This window comes from Eschrichtius robustus, chromosome 11 (assembly GCF_028021215.1).
Source record: "Eschrichtius robustus isolate mEscRob2 chromosome 11, mEscRob2.pri, whole genome shotgun sequence".
NCBI classification, from domain to species: Eukaryota; Metazoa; Chordata; class Mammalia; order Artiodactyla; family Eschrichtiidae; genus Eschrichtius; species Eschrichtius robustus.
The window spans coordinates 25,826,064-25,849,550 of NC_090834.1; the positions used below are offsets into that span (position 1 = coordinate 25,826,064).

Sequence of the window (23,487 nt, forward strand, 5' to 3'; positions counted from 1 at the left end):
GGACACATTTAAAGTGATGAAAGGGAAAAACCTACAACCCAGATTACTCTACCCAGCAAGGATCTCATTCAGATTTGACAGAGAAATTAAAACCTTTACAGACAAGCAAAAGCTAAGAGAATTCAGCACCACAAAACCAGCTTTACAACAAATGCTAAGGGAACTTCTCTAGGCAGGAAACATGACAGAAGGAAAAGACCTACAATAAGAAACCTAAAACAATTAAGAAAATGGTCATAGAAACATACATATCAATAATTACCTTAAATGTAAATGGATTAAATGTTCGAACCAAAAGACATAGACTGGCTGAATGGATACAAAAACAAGATCCATATATATGCTGTCTACAAGAGACCCACTCCAGACCTAGGGACACATACAGACTGAAAGTGAGGGGATGGAAAAAGATATTCCATGCAAATGGAAATCAAAAGAAAGCTGGAGTAGCAATTTTCATATCAGACAAAATAGACTTTAAAACAAAGACTATTACAAGAGACAAAGAAGGACGTGACATAATGATCAAGGGATCAATCCAAGAAGAAGATATAACAATTGTAAATATTTATGCACCCAACATAGGAGCACCTCAATACATAAGGCAAATGTTAACAGCCATAAAAAGGGAAATCGACAGTAACACAATCATACTAGGGGACTTTAACAACCCATTTTCACCAATGGACAGATCATCCAAAATGAAAATAAATAAGGAAACACAGGCTTTAAATGATACATTAAACAAGATGGACTTAATCGATATTTATAGGACCTTCCATCCAAAAACAACAGAATACACTTTCTTCTCAAGTGCTCATGGAACATTCTCCAGGATAGATCATATCTTGGGTCACAAATCAAGCCTTGGTAAATTTAAGAAAATTGAAATCATATCAAGTATCTTTTCTGACCACAACGCTATGAGACTAGATACCAATTACAGGAAAAATCTGTAAAAAATACAAACACATGGAGGCTAAACAATACACTACTTAATAACCAAGAGATCACTGAAGAAATCAAAGAGGAAATCAAAAAATACCTAGAAACAAATGACAATGAAAATACGACGACCCAAAACCTATGGGAAGCAGCAAAAGCAGTTCTAAGGGGGAAGTTTAGAGCAATACAATTCTACCTCTAGAAACAAGAAACATCTGAAATAAACAACCTAACCTTACACCTAAAGCAATTAGAGAAAGAAGAATAACAAAACTCCAAAGTTAGCCGAAGGAAAGAAGTCATAAAGATCAGACCAGAAATAAATGAAAAAGAAATGAAGGAAACAATAGCAAAGATCAATAAAACTAAAAGCTGGTTCTTTGAGAAGATAAACAAAATTGATAAACCATTAGCCAGACTCATCAAGAAAAAAAGGGAGAAGACTCAAATCAACAGAATTAGAAATGAAAAAGGAGAACTAACATCTGACACTATAGAGATACAAAGGATCATGAGAGATTACTACAAGCAACTATATGCCAATAAAATGGACAACCTGGAAGAAATGGACAAATTCTTAAAAAAGCACAACATTCCAAGACTGAACCAGGAAGAAACAGAAAATATAAACAGAACAATCACAATCACTGAAATTGAAACTGTGATTAAAAATCTTCCAACAAACAAAAGCCCAGGACCAGATGGCTTCACAGGTGAATTGTACCAAACATTTAGAGCAGAGCTAACACCTATCCTTCTCAAACTCTTCCAAAATATAGCAGAGGGAGAGCACTCCCAAACTCATTCTACGAGGCCACCATCACCCTGATACCAAAACCAGACAAAGATGTCACAAAGGAAGAAAACTACAGGCCAATATCACTGATGAACATAGATGCAAAAATCCTCAACAAAATACTAGCAAACAAAATCCAACAGCACATTAAAAGGATCATACACCATGATCAAGCGGGGTTTATCCCAGGAATGCAAGGATTCTTCAATATACGCAAATCAATCAATGTGATACACCATATTAACAAATTGAAGAATAAAAACCATATCATCCTCTCAGTAGATGCTGAAAAACTTTTGACAAAATTCAACACCCATTTATGATAAAAACCCTCCAGAAAGTAGCCATAGAAGGAACTTACTTCAACATAATAAAGGTCATATATGACAAACCCACAGCCAACATCTTCCTCAATAGTGAAAAACTGAAACCATTTCCACTAAGATCAGGAACAAGACAAGGTTGCCCACTCTCACCACTATTATTCAACATTGTTTTGGAAGATTTAGCCACAGAAATCAGAGAAGAAAAAGAAATAAAAGGAATCCAAATCGGAAAAGAAGAAGTAAAACTGTCACTGTTTGCAGATGACATGATACTATACATAGAGAATCCTAAAGATGCTACCAGGAAACTACTAGAGCTCATCAATGAATTTGGTAAAGTAGCAGGATACAAAATTAGTGCACAGAAATCTCTTGCATTCCTATACACTAATGATGAAAAATCTGATAAAGAAATTAAGGAAACACTCCCATTTACCACTGCAACAAAAAGAATAAAATACCTAGGAATAAACCTATCTAAGGAGACCAAAGGCCTGTATGCAGAAAACTATAAGACACTGATGAATAAAATCAAAGATGATACAAACAGATGGAGAGATATACCATGTTCTTGGATGGGAAGAATCAACATTGTGAAAATGACTGTATTACCCAATGCAATCTACAGATTCAGTGCAATCCCTACCAAACTACCAATGGCATTTTTCACAGAACTAGAACAAAAAATTTCACAATTTGTATGGAAACACAAAAGACCACAAACAGCCAAAGCAATCTTGAGAGAGGAAAATGGAGTTGGAGGAATCAGGTTCCCTGACTTCAGACTATACTACAAAGCTACAGTAATCAAGACAATATGGTACTGGCACAAAAACAGAAATATCCTGTTCAATGGAACAGGATAGAAAGCCCAGAGATAAACCTCGTCACCTTATTTTTGATAAAGGAGGCAAGAATATTCAATAGAGAAAGGACAGCCTCTTCCATAAATGGTGCTGGGAAAACTGGACAGCTACATGTAAAAGAATGAAATTAGAACACTCCGTAACACCATACACAAAAATAAACTCAAAATGGATTAAAGACCTAAATGTAAGATGTATAAAGCTATAAATCTCTTAGAGGAAAACATAGGCAGAACACTCTATGACATAAATCACAGCAAGATCGTTTTTGACCCACCTCCTAGAGAAATGGAAATAAAAACAAAAGTAGACAAATGGGACCTAATGAAACTTAAAAGCTTTTGCACAGCAAAGGAAAACATAAACAAGAAGAAAAGACAACCCTCAGAATGGGAGAAAATATTTGCAAATGGAGCAATTGACAAAGAATTAATCTCCAAAATTTACAAGCAGCTCATGCAGCTCAATACCAAAAAAACAAACAACCCAATCCAAAAATGGGCAGAAGACCTAAATAGACATTTCTCCAAAGAAGATATACAGATTGCCAACAAACACATGAAAGAATGCTCAACATCATTAATCCTTAGAGAAATGCAAATGAAAACTATAATGAGGTACCACCTCACACCAGTCAGAATGGCCATCATCAAAAAATCTACAAACAATAAATGCTGGAGAGGGTGTGGAGAAAAGGGAACCCTCTTGCACTGTCGGTGGGAATATAAATTGATACAGCCACTATGGAGAACAGTATGGAGGTTCCTTAAAAAACTAAAAATAGAACTACCATATGACCCAGCAATCCCACTACTGGGCATATACCCTGAGAAAACCATAGTTCAAAAAGAGTCATGTACCACAATGTTCATTGCAGCACTATTTACAATAGCCAGGGCATGGAAACACCTAAGTGTCCATCAACAGATGAATGGATAAAGAAGATGTGGCACATGTATACAATGGAATATTACTCAGCCATAAAAAGAAACAAAACTGAGTTATTTGTAGTGAGGTGGATGGGCCTAGAGTCTGTCATACAGAATGAAGTAAGTCAGAAAGAGAAAAACAAATACCGTATGCTAAAACATATATATGGAATCTAAAAAAAAAAAAAAGGTCATGAAGAACCTAGGGGCAGGACGGGAATAAAGATGCAGACCTATTAGAGAATGGACTTGAGGATACGGGGAGGGGGAAGGGTAAGCTGGGACAAACTGAGAGAGTGGCATGGACATATACACTACCAAACGTAAAATCGATATCTAGTGGGAAGCAGCTGCATAGCACAGGGAGATCAGCTCGGTGCTTTGTGACCACCTAGACGGGTGGGATAGGGAGGGTGGGAGGGAGAGAGACACAAGAGGGAGGAGATATGGGGATATATGTATATGTATAGCTGATTCACTTTGTTATAAAGCAGAAACTAACACACTGTTGTAAAGCAATTATACTCCAATAAAGATGTTAAAAAATAAATAAATAAGTAAATAAACAAACTAAAAAAGTAGAAAAAAAAAGAAAAATCAGTCATGTTCATGAATAAACCTCAAAAGTTATTATCATCTTTAAGAGTTACCTAAAATAATTTTAATTATGATCAATTATATTTTAATGGACAAATAGAAATTCTAAACACTATGCTCTTCACTGCTTAAGAAACTGGTTGTACTTTTTAAACTTTGTATAGAAAGATAGACTCAGCACATATCATTACTTGAGAGAGGGAGAAAGTCTGAGACCCACAACTGTATAAACATGTAATTTCAAAACATAAGTTCTTTCTAGTAAATAAAGACAGGCATGTAAACAAATTTACTTTTTAGACTATTAATAATATTTTATATTATATCTTCATTATCGACAGGGACATATATAAAATTTCCTATTACTACTTAAGACATAATTCATCTTTTTTTTGAATTTTATTCTTTTATTTTTTTTATACAGCAGGTTCTTATTAGTTATCTATTTTATACATATTAGTGTATATATGTCAATCCCAATCTCCCAATTCATACCACCACCACCACCCTCTCCCCACACCGCTTTCCCCCCTTGGTGTCCATACGTTTGTTGTCTACATCTGTGTCTCTATTTCTGTCTTGCAAAATGGTTCATCCGTACCATTTTTCTAGATTCCACATATATGCGTTAATATACGATATTTATTTTTCTCTTTCTGGCTTACTTCACTCTGTATGACAGTCTCTAGGTCCATCCATGTCTCTACAAATGACCCAATTTCGTTCCTTTTTATGGCTGAGTAATATTCCATTGTATACATGTACCACATCTTCTTTATCCATTTGTCTGTTGATGGGCATTTAACTTGTTTCCATGCCCTGGCTATTGTAAATAGTGCTGCAATGAACATTGGGGTGCATGTCTCTTTTTGAATTATGGTTTTCTCAGGGTATATGCCCAGTAGTGGGATTGCTGGGTCATATGGTAGTTCTATTTTTAGTTTTTTAAGGAACCTCCATACTGTTCTCCATAGTGGCTGTATCAATTTACGTTCCCACCAACAGTGCAAAAGGGTACCCTTTTCTCCACACCCTCTCCAGCATTTGTTGTTTGTAGATTTTCTGATGATGCCCATTCTAACAAGTGTGAAGTGATACCTCTTTGCAGTTTTGATTTGCATTTTTCTAATAATTAGTGATGTTGAGCAGCTTTTCATGTGCCTCTTGGCCATCTGTATGTCTTCTTTCGAGAAATGTCTATTTAGGTCTTCTGCCCATTTTTTGATTGGGTTGTTTGTTTTTTTAATATTGAGCTGCATGACATAATTCATCTTTTAAATTGCTAATTCTACGTTATATGGATTTTAAAGCTTAAACAGAACAGTAATACACAAACATCTTGCTTTATAGTGAACTCTCACATTTGACATAGTATAAAGCAATGTCCAAGACAGGAAATACTAACCAAAAAAAAGTTGTAATTCATCAAAGTTATTTTAGGCAGTAATCCAAAATTACTTATTATTCAAATGATACAATATTTTATGTTTTAGCACAATAGGTAAATTCAATCTAAAAGGTGAGAGAAAAATTTCAGAGGAAAGAAAGTAAATCTATCATGCTTGAAAGCAAAACATTGGTATAAGAAATCTCTTTTTATATTGTACATATAAGAATTTGCCAGTGCTCTGTATTCTTCAAAACAGAAAAAGTTTTAATTCATCAGAAGAGTACTAAAAACTGAGAAAAAATGTCTCCTTTAAAAAATCCTTTGGGAACTGATTTGGTTACTGCCACAATGAAAACAAAACAAAACAAAAGGAAACAGATTGCAAAGCTCATCACATTCACCTGAACAATGATTGGAAGTAATCTCAGGGCCCTACACAGTTTAAAAATATCTGGTCTCATCAAGTGAGTGGAGTAAAATGGCAACAGGAAGCATTTCATGTCTACAACTAAGTTATAAACCTCCTTCATTCAGGGAATACTTTGGGAGAGTAAAAGGTTTGAATAATAAAATACTTCAAAAATAAATTACAAAAAAGAAATTCTATTTTAATAATTTCATGTACCACAACAAACTAGATGAATGGCTAAAAAGTGTTCTTAATAAGTTCTTAATACTGTCTGCTTTAACACAGGTCACTTTCATGGAAAATGAAAGTCGATTATGCTAAACCACTTATATGAAATACTACCAAGTATTACATTTCCTGTAAGAATTCTTGAGTTACTAGATTCTCTTCTGATAGATAAGTTCTTCCTTGAAAAATAAAGGGAGGAGGGAGGGTAGCTCTGAAAGGTAAGGTCATTTCTTGTACCTAGGAAGCTGACTGGAAATCTGAACTAAGGTGGTGGGCCTCTGGTGGGGGGATCTGAGGAGTCTAGCCATCCAAAGCTGTACTACTGGGAGTAGAGTTATTACAAAGCCACCTGCCAAGTGCAGGAGATGAGAGCTAGGAAGGGTGATTCCCATGGCAGGTGACAAGCTACAGATGTGGAGGCTGCACGCTGAGTCAGCCCATCATCCGTCATGGCCTGTGCTCTGTTTAATTCTCTTCTCTTTTCATTCAGTGTTTATCTCAAGCTTATTTGAACACTTCTGCCCTGTCTCAGGTCTGCTGCAGAACAGAAAGAGCAAGGGCATTTGTCCTTCCATTCATTCTAGGAGAAGCAGCTCTACCCATCAGGAGATCTTTTAATTCTGGATTATATTTTTTTCTATTAAGTACTTGAATCCACCTAAATTTTTACCTTTACTATTAATTTGGTTAGAAAACATTTAATAGAAATGTCCATTTGAATAAATCATATGGACAGTGCTACATGTGATGTAATCAGTTTTATCCCAGCCTATGTTTATCCCAGCCTATGTTTAAACAACCATAAAATCCAGGTTTCTTTTTCATAGTTTGTAAGTAGAAACACTGATAATGGTCTCCTATGTTTATATAAATGAAAGCAATTAAACAATATGGCAATATATCACCCAAGCCTCTAAACCAGGGGTCAGCAAACTTTGCCTATAAAGAGCTAGATAGTAAATATTTTAGGCTTTGTTGGCCATAAGGTCACTGCCACAACTACTTAATTTTGCCAATGGAGTACAAAAGCAGCCAAAGACAACATATAACTGAATGAGCGTGGATGTGTTCCTATAAAACCTTACTTAGAAAAATGGATGGCAGGTCAGATTTGACCTACAGGCCTTAATTTGCTTACCCTAGCTCTAAACAATTTTATGAAGTAGATAACAAGGGTATAATTACCCATTTTAAAGATGAAGAAGCCTAAGCTCAAGAAGTTAAATACAAACCATGGGCCAGCCTCTGGAAATACAAATGTGAACAAGACATGGTTTTTCTCTCAAGAGATAGTGTAGTGCAGGAATTAAGAGCCCTTTCTAACTATGTGAAAAATGAGGATAATACCAATATCTCACTGCAAGGTTATTGTGACAATTAAATGAAATAATGCTATAAAACACTTACTTTAACAATTGGCACATACTAAACACTCAATGAATGTGTTATTATTATTGATTTTATTATCAGATGTGGAATTTGAATTAACAGAAGAGAATAAAGATCTCACTCCTGAATTTGCTAGAGAAGATTTCAAAACTCAATGAGTAACAATTTTTTAAAAAGAGCCAGATTCTACTGTGAGAATAATGGGTTACAGGGAACCGCATGAGCAAATACCTGGGTATATAGGATGGCATGGGTCATGGTGAATGACAGAGCATGGAGGAAACAGACTGTACATAATGGGATAGAGGAGAAATAGCTTAAAGAAATAAACTGGAAAGGGTCCAAAATGCATGCTAAGATGCATGGGTTTTCTACGATCAGACATAGAGAACCTGAAGTTTGTAACCTAGAGAATAACATGACTAGATAATCCCTCTGGTGGTACTTTAGAAGATGGAAGGGAGGAGGCTAATGGTTAGTGGCAGAATTAAAAGGCTATTTTAATAGTTCAGGTTGGAGATTATGGCTAGAATAAGGCAGTGGGAACAGAAAACATTTGAGAGGTGTTTTGGAGAAGCTCTATGGATAAGATTTAGTGATTTTTGTAGATGCAGAGTACCTCCCCAATTAGACTGCAAGCCACTTGAGGGTAGAAAAGATGCCTTCCCTCAAAGTGCCTATTGTAGGGGTGAAGAGTCCTGGCTTTATAATATACTAGCTGTGTGACTCAGAGCCTGGACTGAAATGCTTGTAATTTGCTTATCTCTAAAGTAAACATACCCAAGGTTGGCCAAGATGGCAGAGTAGAAAGACCTTGATCTCACTTCCTCTTACAGGCACACCAAAATCACAACTATCAGCATAACAACCATTGATGCAAAGGATCAAAACCTACCAGAAAAGATCTTCTACAACTAAAGATAAACAGAAGGAACAACAAAAAGATGGTAGGAGTGGGTGGAGTTGCAATATAGTCAAGTCCCATACCCCAGGTGGGTGATCCACAAATGGGAGAATAATTACAAATGCAGAGGTTCTCTCAAAGGAGTGAGAGGCCCAAGCCCCACATCAGACTCCCTAGCCTGGGGGTCTTGCACTGGGAAGATGAGCCCCCAGAGCATTGACTTTGAAGGCCAGCGGGTCTTTCTTTCTGAAGTCCCAAGGGGCTGGGGGAAATAGAGACTTCACTCTTAAAGGGCACACACAAAATCTCACATGCTGCAGGACCCAGGGAAGAAACAGTAATTTGATAGGTGCCTGCTGATCTTGGAGAGTCTTCCAGAGAGGAAGAGGCAACTGCAGCTCACCCTGAGAACATAGACACTTATGTTGATCTTGGAGAGTCTCCCAGAGAGGCAGGAGACAACGGCAGCTCTCCCTGAGAACATAGACATTTATGGCTGCTATTTTGGGGAGTTCATTCTACCACATGGACAATGGTGCTGGCAAGCACCATTGTAGAATCCTCCCTCGAGCTAATTAGACCCAGGAACAAGACTTGCCTTGGCCCAACAGTCTGTAGGCACCAGCACTGGGGTACCTCAGGCCAAGGAACTGACTGGATGGAGACACAGCCCCACCCACCAGCAGATAGGCTGCCTTAAGACATCCTAAACCAGCAGCTGCCTCTGGATATGGTCATGCCCACCAGAGAGCCAAGGATCCAGCTCCACCAACCACTGGGCAGGCACCAGTCCAAAAATCACCTGGACCCTGGCCCTGCTCTCCAGGGTATCTGCTCTAGCTTCCAGAGAAGCCTCACCCACCAGGGGAGCAGACAACAGCCACAAGAAAACCACAGTTCCTCAGCCTGCGTACCTGGCCTGCCTACCAGTAGGCCAGGCCCCACACTGGGGTCAGCTATGAGCAGGCCAATACAAGCTTCAGGATGCCCGAGACCCTGCACCCAACTGTATCAGGAACTGGCCCCATCCACCAGCAATCTGACACCAGCTCTAGGACCCCTGGGCCCTGCAACCAGACTCTTGGACCTTGACTCCACTCAGCAGTGTGCCAGCATGAGCCTCAGGGCCACCCAGGATTCTGCAGCCAGCTGCCTTCTGACCTAGTCCCACCAACCAGCAGCCAACAGCCCCCACACAAGGCAGAGTCTGGCAACCAACCAGATCAGTGGCCAACCAAGCCTACCAGATTGTCCACATAGTCAGCTCACCACAACAGAAAGACCCATGCAGTCCTCAAAGGGGGAACCCCTAGAGCATATATAGCTCAGGTAAAGAGAGGGAAGTTTGCTGCTGGGATACATAGGACATCTCCTACAAAAAGCCATGACTCCAAGGTTGGGAAATGTAACTAACCTATCAGATTCATAAAAATAAAAACAGCAACCAAGTCACAATGAGGTGACAAAGGAACATGTTCCTAATGAAGGAACAAGACATAGCTCCAGAAGAAGAAATAAGCGAAGTGGAAATAGCCAATCTACTTGAGAAGATATGCAGGCTAGTGATTGTAAAGATGATCAAAGAACTTGGGAGAAGAATGGCTGCACACAGCAAGAAGTTAGAAGTTTTTAACAGAGAGTTAGGAAATATAAAGAAAAACTAGAGGTGAAGAATATAGTAGCTGAAATGAAAAATACACTAGAAGAAATAAACAGCAGAGTAAATGATACAGAGGAATGGATCAGCGAGCTGGAATACAGAGTGTGTAAATCACTGATGTTGAAAAGACAAAAAAAAAGCATGAAAAGAAATGACGACAGTTTAATGAGGACCTCTGGGACCTCATCAGGCACACTAATATTTGCATTATAGGGGTCCCAGAAGGAGAACAGAGAGAGAAAGGGGTTGGCTGAGGATATATTTGAAGACATAATAGATGAAAACTTCCCTAACCTGGGAAAGGAAACAGTCACCCAAGTTCAGGAAGCACAGAGAGTTCCATACAGGATTAAATATTAAAAGCAGCAGGGGAAAAGCAACACATTACATACAAGGGAACTCCCATAAGTCTGTCAGCTGATGTTTCAGCAGTAACTCTGCAGGCCAGAAGGGACTGGCATGATATATTTAAAGTGATGAAAGGGAAGAACCTGTAACCAAGAATACTGTATCTGGCAAGGCTCTCATTCAGATTTGATGGAGAAATCAAAAGCTTTATAGACAAGGAAAAGCTAAAAGAGTTCAGCAGCATCAAACCAGTTTTGCAAAAAATGTTAAAAGGACTTCTGTAAGTGAAAAAGAAAGGGCTACAACTAGAAACATGAAAATTACAAGAGGAAAAAGCTCATTGGTAAAGGCAAATGTACAGTAAAGATGGGAAATCTACACACAAAGACAGTGGGAAGGTTAAAAGGCAAAAGTAGTAAAATCATCTACATCCACAATAAGCAGTTAAGGGATACAAAAACAATTAGATGTAAAATATGATTTCAAAAACGGTAATCATGAGGGGAGGAGAGTACAAATGCAGGGTTGTTAAAATGCATTTGAAATTAAGAGATCAGCAACTTAAAACAATCAAGTGCATATATATAATACATAAAATATAAAAACCTCATGGGGACTTCCTTGGTGGTGCAGTGGTTAAGAATCCACCTGTCAGTGCAGGGACCACGGGTTCAATCCCTGGTCCGGGAAGATCCCACATGCCGCGGAGCAACTAAGCCCATGTGCCATAACTACTGAGCCGGCACTCTAGAGCCTGCGAGCCACAACTACTGCGCCCATGTGCCACAACTACTGAAGCCTGCATGTCTAGAGCCCGTGCTCTGCAACAGGAGAAGCAACCACAATGAGAAGCCCACGCACAGCAATGAAGTGTAGCTCCCCCTCACTGCAACTAGAGAAAGCCTGCACACAGCAACGAAGACCCAACGCAGCCAAAATAAAATTAAAAAAAAAACCCAACAACTAAAAAACAAACAAAAAAAACCTCATGGTAACCACAAACCAAAACTCTATAATAGATACACACAAAAAAGAAAAAGGAATCCAAACATAACACTAAAAATAGTCATCAAATCACAAAAGAAGAGATCAAAGAAGAAAGGAACAAAAAAGAACTACAAAACAACCCTCAAACAATTAACAAAATGGCAAAAAGAACACACTTATCAACAATTACTTTAAATGTAAATGGAATAAGTGCTCTAATCAAAAGATATAGAATGGCTTGGGCTTCCCTGGTGGCGCAGTGGTTGGGAATCTGCCTGTCAGTGCAGGGGACATAGGTTCGAGCCCTGGTCTGGGAAAATCCCACATGCCGCAGAGCAACTAAGCCCGTGAGCCACAACTACTGAGCTTGCGCGTCTGGAGCCTGTGCTCCGCAACAAGAAAGGCTGCGATAGTGAGAGGCCCGTGCACCACGATGAAGAGTGGCCCCCACTTGCCACAACTAGAGAAAGCCCTTGCACAGAAACGAAGACTCAACACAGCCAAAAATAAATAAATTAATTAATTAATTTAAAAAAAAAAGAAATTAACAAAACCAGTCACAAAATAAAATTAAAACTCCATTATAAATTGTAACAATTGCGGCAGTATTTACCATAATTCAAAATATGCATACTTAAAAAAAAAAGATATAGAATGGCTGAATAGGTACAAAAACAAGACCTGTATATATATTGCCTACAAGAGACTCACTTCAGATCTAAAGACACACACAGACTGAATGTGAGGGGTGGAAAAAGGTATTCCATGCAAATGGAAATCAAAAGAAAGCTGGGGTAGCAATACTTATATCAGACAAAATAGGCTTTAAAATACTGGTATAGGATACAAGGAAGGACATTACATAATGATAAAGAGATCAATCCAAGAATAAGATATAACAACTGTAAATATATTTGCACCCAACATAAGAGCACCTAGATACATAAAGTAAATATTAGCAATGTAAAGGGAGAAATTGAGAGTAACACAATAATAGTAGGGGACTTTAACACCCCATTTACGTCAATGGACAGATCCCAGACAGAAAATCAATAAGGAAACACTGGCCTTAAAAGACACATTAGACACATGGACTTTATATATATGCATATATATATATATATACGTATGTATGTATATATACATCCACATATGTATATGTATGTGTATACACACACACACACACACACACACACACAATGCATTCCATCCAAAAGTAGCAGAATACACATTCCTTTTGAGCGCACATGGAACATTCTCTAGGATAGATCACATGCTGAGCACAAAACAAGCCCCAGTAAATTTCAGAAAATTGAAATCATATCAAGCATCTTTTCCAACCACAATGCTATGAGACTAGAAATCAACTACAAGAAAAAAACTGCAAAAAACACAAACACAGGGAGACTAAACAATATGCTACTGAACAACCAATGGATCACTGAAGAAATAGAGGAGGAAATTAAAAAGTACCTGGAGACAAATGAAAATGAAAACCCAATGAACCAAAATCTACAGGATGCAGCAAAAGCAGTTCTAAGAGGAAAGTTTATAGCAATACAAGTTTACCTCAGGAAACAAGAAAAATCTCAAATAAACAACCTTATACCAAAAGAACTAGAGAAAGAACAAATAAAATCCAAAGTTAGTAGGAGGGAAAAAAATTATAATGATCAGAGCAGAAATAAATGAAATAGAGTCTAAAGAAACAACAGAAAAGATCAATTAAACTAAGAGCTGGATTTTTGAAAAGATAAACAAATAGATAAACCTTTAGCCAGATTCACCAAGAAAAAAAGAGAAGGAGCCCAAATCAATAAAATCAGAAATGAAGTAGGAGTAATTAAAACTGACACCACAGAAATATAAAGGATCATAAGAGACTACTATGAATAACTGTATGCCAGTAAAATGAACAACCTAGAAGAAATGGACAAATTCTTAGAAATGTACGATCTCCCAGGACTGAATGAGGAAGAAATAGAAAATGTGAACAGATCAATTGCCAGTAATGAAATTGAATCAGTAATAAAAAAAACTCTCAACAAACATAAGTCCAGCACCAGCAGTCTCCCAAGGCAATAAAAGTAAAAGCAAAAATAAATAAATGGGGATAATCAAACTTATAAGCTTTGCCCAAAAAAGGAAACCATAAACACAATGAAAAGACAACCTATGTACTGGGAGAAAATATTTTCAAACAATGTGACTGACAAGGGCTCAATTTCCAAAATATACAAACAGCTCATACAACTCAATGACAAAACAACAAACTTCCCAACCAAAAAATGAGCAGAAGATCTAAACAGACATTTCTCCAAGGAAGACATACAGATGGGCAATAGGCACATGAAAAGATGCTCAACATCGCTAATTACTAGAGAAATGCAAATCAAAACTACAATGAGGTATCACCTTACACCAGTCAGAATAGCCATCATTAAAACCTTTACAAATAACAAATGCTGGAGAGGGTGTGGAGGAAAGGGAACCCTCCTACACTGTTGCCGGGAATGTAAACTGGTGCAGCCACCTTGGAAAACAGTGTGGAGGTTCCTCAAAAAACTAAAAATAGAGTTGCCATATGATCCAGTAATCCCACTCCTGGGCATATATCTGGACAAAACTATAATTCAAAAAGATACATGGGGCTTCCCTGGTGGCGCAGTGGTTAAGAATCCGCCTGCCAATGCAGGGGACACAGGTTCAAGCCCTGGTCCAGGAAGATCCCACATGCCACGGAGCAACTAAGCCTGTGCGTCACAACTACTGAGCCTGCGCTCTAGAGCCCGTGAGCCACAACTACTGAGCTTGCGTGCCTGGAGCCCGTGCTCCGCAACAAGAGAAGCCACCGCAATGAGAAGCCCAAGCACCACAACGAAGAGTAGCCCCTGCTCTCTGCAACTAGAGAAAGCCCGTGTGCAGCAACAAAGACCCAACACAGCCAAAAATAAATAAATAAAATAAATAAATTTATATAAAAAAAAAAAAGATACATGAACCCCAATGTTCATAGCAATATTTACAACAGCCAAGCAATAGCAATAGCAATATTTACAACAGCCAAGATACAGAAGCAACCTAAATGTCCATTGACAGATGAGTGGATAAAGACAGAATACAACTCAGCCATAAAAAAGAATGAAATAATGCTATTTGCAGCAACATGGATGCACCTAGAGATTATCATACTAAGTGAAGTAAGTCAGACAGAGAAAGACAAATACCATATGATATCACTTATATGTGGAATCTAAAATATGACACAAATGAACTTATTTATAAAACAGAAACAGATTCACAGACATAGAGAACAGATTGTGGTAGGGGAGGGATTGATTGGGAGTTTGGGATTAGCAGATGCAAACTATCATATATGGAATGGATAAACAAGTTCTTACTGCTATATTCAATACCCTGTAATAAACCACAATGGAAAAGAATATATATATACGTGTGTGTGTATACATATATATATGAAACTGAATCACTTTGCTGTACACCAGAAACTAACACAACATTGTAAATCAACTATACTTCAATAAAAATAAAACTTAAAAAAAAAACCCAATTAAAAAATAGGCAGAAGACCTGAATAGACATTTTTCCTAAGAGGACATAAATTTGGCCAACAGGCACTGAAAAGATGCTCAACATCATTAATCATCAGAGAAATGCAAGTCAAAACCACAATTAGATATCACCTCATGCCTGTCAAAATGGCTATCATCAGAAAGACCACAAATAACAAATGTTGATGAGGATGTGGAGAAAAGGGAGCCTTTGTACACTGTTGGTGGTAATATAAATTGGTGCAGTCACTGTGGAGAATAGTATGGCAGCTTCAGAAAACTAAAAATAAAGCTACTATATGACCCAGCAATTCCACTCCTGGGTATATATTTGAAAAGCTTGAAAACACTATTTTGAAAGGATACATGCACCCCAATGTTCATAGCAGCATTATTTACAGTTGCCAGGATATGGAAGCAACCTAAGTGTCCATCAGCAGATAAATGGATAAAGAATATGTGGTTATAGGGACATCCCTGGTGGTGCAGTAGTTAAGAATTTGCCTGCCAATGCAGGGGACAGGGGTTCGAGCCTTGGTCAGGGAAGATCCCACATGCTGTGGAGCACCTAAGCCCATGTGCCACAGCTACTGAGCCTGTGCTCTAGAGCCCATGAGCCACAACATACTGACCCCGTGTGCCACAACTACTGAAGCCCATGCACCTAGAACCCATGCCCCACAACAAGAGAAGCCACCACAATGAGACACCCATGCACCACAATGAAGAGTAGCCCCTGCTCGCTGCAACTAGAGAAAGCCCGCACGCAGCAACGAAGACCCAATGCAGCCAAAAATAAATAAATAAATAAATAAATTTTTATAAAAAAGAATATGTGGTGTATATATATAATGGTGGTATATATATTCAGCCCTAAAAAGAATAAAATTCTGCCATTTGCAGCAACATGGATGGACTTGGAGGTATTATGCTAAGTGAAATAAGTCAGACAGATAAAGACAAATACTGCATGATATCACTTATATATGGAACCTAAAAAAATAAAACAAACTAGTAAATAAAACAAAAAAGAAATAGACTCACAGATATAGAGAACAAACTAGTGGTTAGCAATTGGGAGAGGGAAGCATGGAGGGTCAAGACAGGGGTAGGGGATTAAGAGGTACAAACAACTATGTATAAAATAAGCTACAAGGATATTTTGTATAGCACAGGAAATATATCCAATATTTTATAAGTATAAATGGAGTATAACCTTTAAAAATTATGAATCACTATGTTGTATAACCTGAAACATATAATATTGTACACCAACTGTACCTCAATAAAAAGTGTTTTTTAAATAAAGTTAATGATGAAAAAAATAAAGATAACTGTCACCTTGCCTACCTCTTATAGCTGTGACTATAAAAAATAATACCTACATACTCAAATTGTGACCACAGGTAAAAGTCATATCATAAAAGTTCTTGACCTGTATCTAATGACTTCAATAATTCATGCATTCAATCATATTTGTTGAAAACCTACGTACCAGCACACATACAACAGATCAACTAAGATGACATATAGCGGGTACCCAAATGTCATTGATTCAGAGGGCATTTCAGCCATTTTAATGAATTGTTCAGGAGCTGTGGCCAGTCTGTTAATTATAACACCTCTTTTCTCTTTCATCACCTCTTATTTCCCACCTTGAGTTCGTTATATTAAACTTGACTATCTCTATCAGAACATAAAGAAAAAAGCAATCAAAGAGATGAAGCTCAGCCAGTAGGTTGGCTAAAATTAAGCAGAGGAGAAAGGGAAGAAGAAACCATTGGTAAGAATGAGGCCTCTTTAATTTTAATGATTGACATCAGGTCTAGCACTAATTAGTAGAGACAAATGAATCATCTGCTTAACTACCTATATACACAAAAATACACACTCCACACAAAAACACAACAGGATACATTTTTTAAATGGCAGCTTCTATTTACATCTTTCAATAAAATAAAATTAAGGCAGCTAAACAAATGTATTACTCCAGTTTCATTACTGCCTTTTTGAATTCTAGGAAAGGACAAAGAAGCATTCCATCCTAAGAAGCATCTATTTTCAGAAATGAATTTATAAAACATTTCAGATGAGTAGTTCTAAAGGTTTGTCTTAATATTTTTTGTCTTAATTTTTTAAAGTTTTATTGATGTGTCATAATACACTATCAGATCAGATCAGATTTTTAAGGTTTTGTTTGACAGCCAAGAAGAAGTATTTATAACTGCATATTATTCTTCAAACAGCTTTAATACACCATATGTAAACCCTTACTTACTCTTCTAATACTCAAGTTACATGAATAAATAATCAGCATTAAGATCTTGGGTAATTTCCCCAGGGAGCTATTGTGGAAGCAGAAACCAACTTCATCTTCTTTGATGTCTATTAAAAGTCGTAAATGGAAATCCTAGGTCACTCTTTGACAAATTCTATTTCTCCTATTGGTTTTCAACACAGTTAAACAATCTAAACTTGAGCCAAATGTGAGAGGCCATAGAAATCACCTCTGATGCTTTCTCAGATTCCAAATGAAAATTGGCTTTATATTTAACTTCTCACATGAATTTTCTATTGAACAATTTACCTCCAACATCTGAACCAGCAAGAAAATGTAGGCTTTACCAATTAGTTCAGTGTCCATGTCGTATTCACCTTTGTGCCCCGCCATGTCCAGAGCAGTGCCTAGCACATAGCAGGAGCTTGGCAAACATTAGCTGACCTAAGCGAAGAACTGAAATGTGTTCAAGGACTAACCTTCAAAAGCATTTCTTCATGCTGGGGATTATCAGAGTCATAGGGTTCTCTGCGCAGTTTTTCCACATCTGCAATAAGGTTTCTGTACCCAACAATTTGCAGAAGGCAAGCTTGAAGAGAGATTCCCAACCTAACGTGTTAAAAAATAGAAGAAACACACATGAGGGAAAAAAACCACATTCTCTGGCATTTGTTCACTTGATGTATGCACAATAGGACTTTTCATATTTATATAATATTTGGAAATTGCTCATATAGGATCTATCTAATAGAAGCACAATTTTTAACTGAAGCTCCACATGGACAGTTGTGGAACTTGGCTAAAATTTACCTCTCATTCCAGCCTTTTCTTAAGCCAAATTGCAATAATATGGCTTAAAAACAAGGGAGCTGTTTATGCAAGTGACTTGAAAGATGTAGAAAATATAGGTGATCATGGTTTCTTAGGGATCATTTAGCTCCCTTAGGTAGATATATCAGAAACACTTCAGAAGGGTGTGTGGGGGGAGGTGTCAGTGAGAGAGAGATAAATAGCCCTCAGGGGCTTAGGGGTAAGAAAAATTTTGAAACAAATAAAAACAACAACAATAAAAATACCTCTGCTTGCAGAGCACCCCTGACAGATAAGGCAATGGCAAGAGAAAGAACTCAGTACTTTACAAAATTTCCCATTCCATTCTGACTGCTCTACTTGTCTGAATGCCTATTCTTATGCTGAAACAGAATCTGCTTTCTTTATTACCAAGTGGTTCAAACGCTGTTCTCAGAGCAAATTCATTTCCACTTTTCCCTGCCATGCCTATTCATTTTAAGACAGGAAGAATTCTTTCTTCTAGTCTCATCTCCAGGGTTAAAAAAAAAAACAAAAACTCCCCTCTTCCTTCAATTCCTTCTCATGGGACATGGTTTTCAGATGTTTTACTATCTTGCTCAGTCTTCTTGAATGCACAGTTTGTATGATTAACAGTCCCCTTAAAACGTATCACTGGAACAAAAAAGAATCTGGCAAGCATGACATAGAGAGGATCATTACTTCCTGTGATCTGAATGCTGTTTTTCTCTCCTACAACGCAGAAAGTAAAATAGGGTCTCTTTAAGCAATCACATAACATTACAAGTTTATTAAACAGGTGGCTAAATGATCACCAAGATCCTTTTTTCCTATAAACTACTGTTACATAAATTATCTTCCTGTACTCATTTGATGGCATTTTTAAATCTAAAGGTAGTATTTCATGTTTATTTTTTCCTGCTAATTTCTTTATAGTTATTCACTTTTGTGATTCAACAATAGCAATTTCATATGATTCAGCCTAAGAGTTACTGTTCAATATACTCCAACTTCTAATTCACTCACTAAATTTAAGCATTTTTTGTTGGAGTTGGGGGATCACCATAATCACAATGACAGTGTCATAATCATCTTTTTTTGGGGGGATGAGATGTATAGAGGTTAAGTCTAAAGTTGGGGACAATAGAAAAATTTAAGTTTTAGGATTGTATGCTTACTCCAAACATAGAAGGCAGTGTCAGATAACCCAGAATACTAAACTTAAATAAAATTGAATGTTCAATTAAAAAAAACTAAATCAGATATTTAGGAAAAAGGCACAGTGGTACTCGTCACCCAAAAAATCAACACAGGACTGAGAAGAGAGTTAATTTTGAGGGAAAGAAGGGAGTGGGAGAAATAAAAAAGAAGAAAACAAAAGACCCAATTCAATTTGACTGTAGTAATTCTTACCACCACTGTAAGTGGCACCTGAAAAATATGTATAAAACAAAGTAAGGTTAATAGTGGTAATGGCTTGATAAATTACAAGGTATTTCCCCCAGCCCTCTCTATCTCTTGATTTTTTTCCAGAAAATTATTCAATTAAAAAAAAATCACATTTTGTCAATGTCAACCTGGAAAAAAACCACACTAAAATCCATATTGAGCTTTAAAAAACATAATCTACTACCTATAAGTGTTTTTTTCTCCCTAAAGGAAATCAAAAGAATAGATGGTAAGGAAACACTTTTGAATGAAATATATAACTTTCATAAAAGAGACAGAAAAGATTTGCTATTAAATCTAACCCAATCTCTAAATATGATTATAGGTCTAATATATCTCTCATGCCTAATTGTAATCATAAATTTTTGGTTCAACTTAATTTAAAATGAATTTCATTCTTACCAGCTTCCCAGAGAAATAAAATATGTCAGAAGATTTCAAAAAGACATTTACTGTATAATTAAATCACATTTAATGGCTGAATAAAGAAAAGGCAGCTAATTAGCTGAAGTTTCTACAGAAGAATACTATGGAGACTACATGGAAATGGAGTTTTGTGATGAGCCTCAATCAGCTAGTACTAGAATCCCTTCAAGATACAGACCTATGCAAAGTGCACTCTGAAATTCCCTTTGACTACAGCTTCTCATCTTTGGCAATTAAAAGCTTTCTTTAGTGATAACATCTGAAGTTCTTAAGTATGCACATCTAAAAGACAGTTTGTTACTTACCTAAACTTTATCTGAATATATCTGCAAACAGAATTTATTCTACCCAATATCCTTAGCCTAAAATTTTACAGAAAAATTCCTGTACACAATGGAAAATATAAAGCTAATTTTAAATGTCATGTACATCACCAAATGCATTTTAATACTTCCAAGATGAGATGACTAAATTACAAAGTTCTAAAGTCTTCATTTAAAAACCATTTCTCTCTCCCACACATGCCTGTCTTCTTCACAAGCAGGTAGAAACTGTCTCCAAGATTATCAGCCTGTCGTGAACTGAAGAAATATTCTTCATGGAGCAGAATCAGCTCAGGCACATTTACAATTTGAACATTTACTGCTAATGTAAAACACAGGCATCATATGGAGCGACTGTTGATGAATGGGCTCCCTTTATTTCACCTTCTGATATCAGAGGCATCCACCAGATTTCTTACATTCATTGCATCTCAGAAGCATAAGCATAAATCACAACAGAAGTACAAAGCTGCTGCTATTTACAAATATGAAAAAGGTATCTTTTTTCTTTATTTTTCATCTGAAAGTCACAACATGCAGATGATTATTTGGGTCAGGGAAGAGAGAGAGAGAGAAAGAGCGTGTGAGACCGCAGTTAGAGAGAGAGTATTTAGAAATACTAAATATGTGGCATGTGACTTCTGTTTTATATTTACAACATAATAAACATATTCTTACTGTGGATTTATGTCAGCGTTAATTTTTTTCAGTTCCATAATGTCTTCTATAGTTTTTTCAATAGCATCAGGATGAACACTCACTGAAGTCTGCAGTAGCTGGAAAACATGGTTTAATCAGTTGTTTTGTCATGAACACTGGTGTCTTAAGTGGGGTATATTTAAATAGTGGCCTCAAATATTTGTTTAAAGCTTCTATATGAAGATAAGAAACTAAACTAAAGGCAAAAATTGATGTAGTATTTGAATTCTAGTAAGTTTGATATTTTCACAGTGGGGGTAGTACAATTTTTCTGATTAAGGTAATTAACATAAAACAAAAATACATAAGTTTTTTTTACCATCTTCATCTGTTTTAAACTACTTACCTAGAAATATTATATTTTCATTTTCTCACTCACCACACATGGCTTCCATTGTTAATGGGCATTATGTCTATGACTGTGTGAAGTACATGGGGGATATAGTCCTAAGGATGCCAAAATTAAATTAAATATTCAAGAATCTTGAGAAGCAGATTTTTCTTTCTTATATGGATGCTTAACTATGTGCTATAAATGCTAGCATAGTGGTTTCTTTGATTTTCTTGGAAAATCTTGAGTATAAAGTTAAATGATTTGGATATTGATGAAATACCAGAGAGTTACCACTGATCTTATTTTCAAGGAATATTTATTTTATGATTTGGAAAGAGGTATAAAAAAGGATTAATTCATCAATGAAATAATATGTGCGTCATAAATCTGCCTAGAAATTCTTGAGTGGCTGCTCTCATGTAAAAAGCACAGTGGTTTGTGATGGGAAAACAATTCATTCTTCTCAGTTTGCATTAGTATTCGTAGCCACAATTATATTTTTGTTTCTTAAAATTTTTACTTTTTGATGATGGAGGTAAGTCTTCAATTGAAAAGTTGCTGAAAAATATAGGAACAATTTTACTTACCTTACTTTTTGAATCCCTCAGTGATGTTTCTGGAAAAGAGATGATTTAAAAAGCCATTCAAAAATTATCTTTTACAAGTGGTTTACAATTACTATACTGAAAAATAACAGTGTATCCTCAATCCCAGAAAGCCTACATTTTGCTTACTGCTTTGTTTCGTGCTTACCGATTTTCATAGTTCTAGAAGCTCCAGGCTTGGTATTGTAACAGATCCGTTGCAGTTCACATCTTCCAGTCAGCTTTCTCATTACAAATTTCAGGCAACGCCACAAAAAGTTACAGTAAAAATACAGGCACACCTGGATCAGCATTCTGTCAAAAACAAAAGATAGCACTCTTCCAATAGAACTCTGTAAGAGAATAGAAAGCAGACACCACCAGCAAGCAAACAAGCCCAGAAGAAAATCAACCATTAGACTTCTGGGTTTACAAGCATATTTCATTATTCTAACCCCATGTTATTTTATTTGAGGTAGCTACAAAGCCCATCATTGGGAGGGAAGCCCAAGGTCTGTAAGCACACACTTACTATGACTGCAAGCTCCAGAATGCCCTATTCTAGTAAATTTGACACACCAACAAATTGAGAGTGAAGCACAGGGATCCTTTCTTTTTCAAAGCAAATCAGTACCTCGAAAACAGAACCCTTGTGTTTTAGAAGCTGTCCCCCATAGACACAGGGAAAGGGCATGCTGTGGCATCTCCCATCTTCTGCCCCCACGAACAGCCTCTCAGCCAGCCCCAATTCACTTCCAGCTTCTCCTTAGTGTCTTATTTTTGGCTTCTGTGTTATTTCTTCCCCTGCTCCCATTTTTTTCCCCCTTCCCTCTGCTTTCCTTTCGGTACTGTTGTCCTCTTTGAGGACTTTGTTTTGTGGCCACCTATTTTCTCTGCTGACCAATCCCAGTACTTCTTGGATGTGCCAGAATGTCTCCACAACAGTTCGCTGAACAAGCATGTTGACCTTTGGTTCTTCAACATTCTCTGATTTAAACCTTTCAAAAACTCCACCTCTTGACAAGTTTGTTCTTGACTCCTGCTAAACAAAGTTTTCTTGATTGCACACCCTATCTCACTCCAATAATACCTTAACAAACTATAAAGTATATGGTCACCAATCATGCACTTATTTACAATGCCTCTGGCACATGTGAATTTGTGTTTTATGCCAACTTTTAGTTTTTAATATGTGGGTGTCTACTACTTCATGGGATTGCTCAGCATCTCAAAATGAC

At 37.0% G+C, this 23,487-nt stretch overlaps 1 protein-coding gene across 2 annotated transcripts in view; it reads right to left on the reverse strand.

The window, feature by feature from the left end:
• ELMOD1 (ELMO domain containing 1) overlaps positions 1–23,031 on the reverse strand; it is a 45,708-nt gene extending 22,677 nt beyond the window's left edge. The window contains exons 1-5 of one of the 2 annotated variants that reach the window (XM_068555445.1): positions 22,884–23,031; positions 22,419–22,564; positions 22,253–22,281; positions 21,311–21,408; positions 18,104–18,233 (exon numbers count right to left, since the gene is read on the reverse strand). In XM_068555445.1, the coding sequence (XP_068411546.1) occupies positions 18,104–18,233; positions 21,311–21,408; positions 22,253–22,281; positions 22,419–22,563 (402 nt within the window). In that variant the 5' untranslated portion in view covers position 22,564; positions 22,884–23,031. Of the gene's footprint in view, positions 1–18,103; positions 18,234–21,310; positions 21,409–22,252; positions 22,282–22,418; positions 22,565–22,781; positions 22,825–22,883 lie in introns of those variants that run through there. The other variant, XM_068555446.1, reaches the window with a different exon arrangement.
• Between the last annotated feature and the right edge of the window lie 456 nt (positions 23,032–23,487).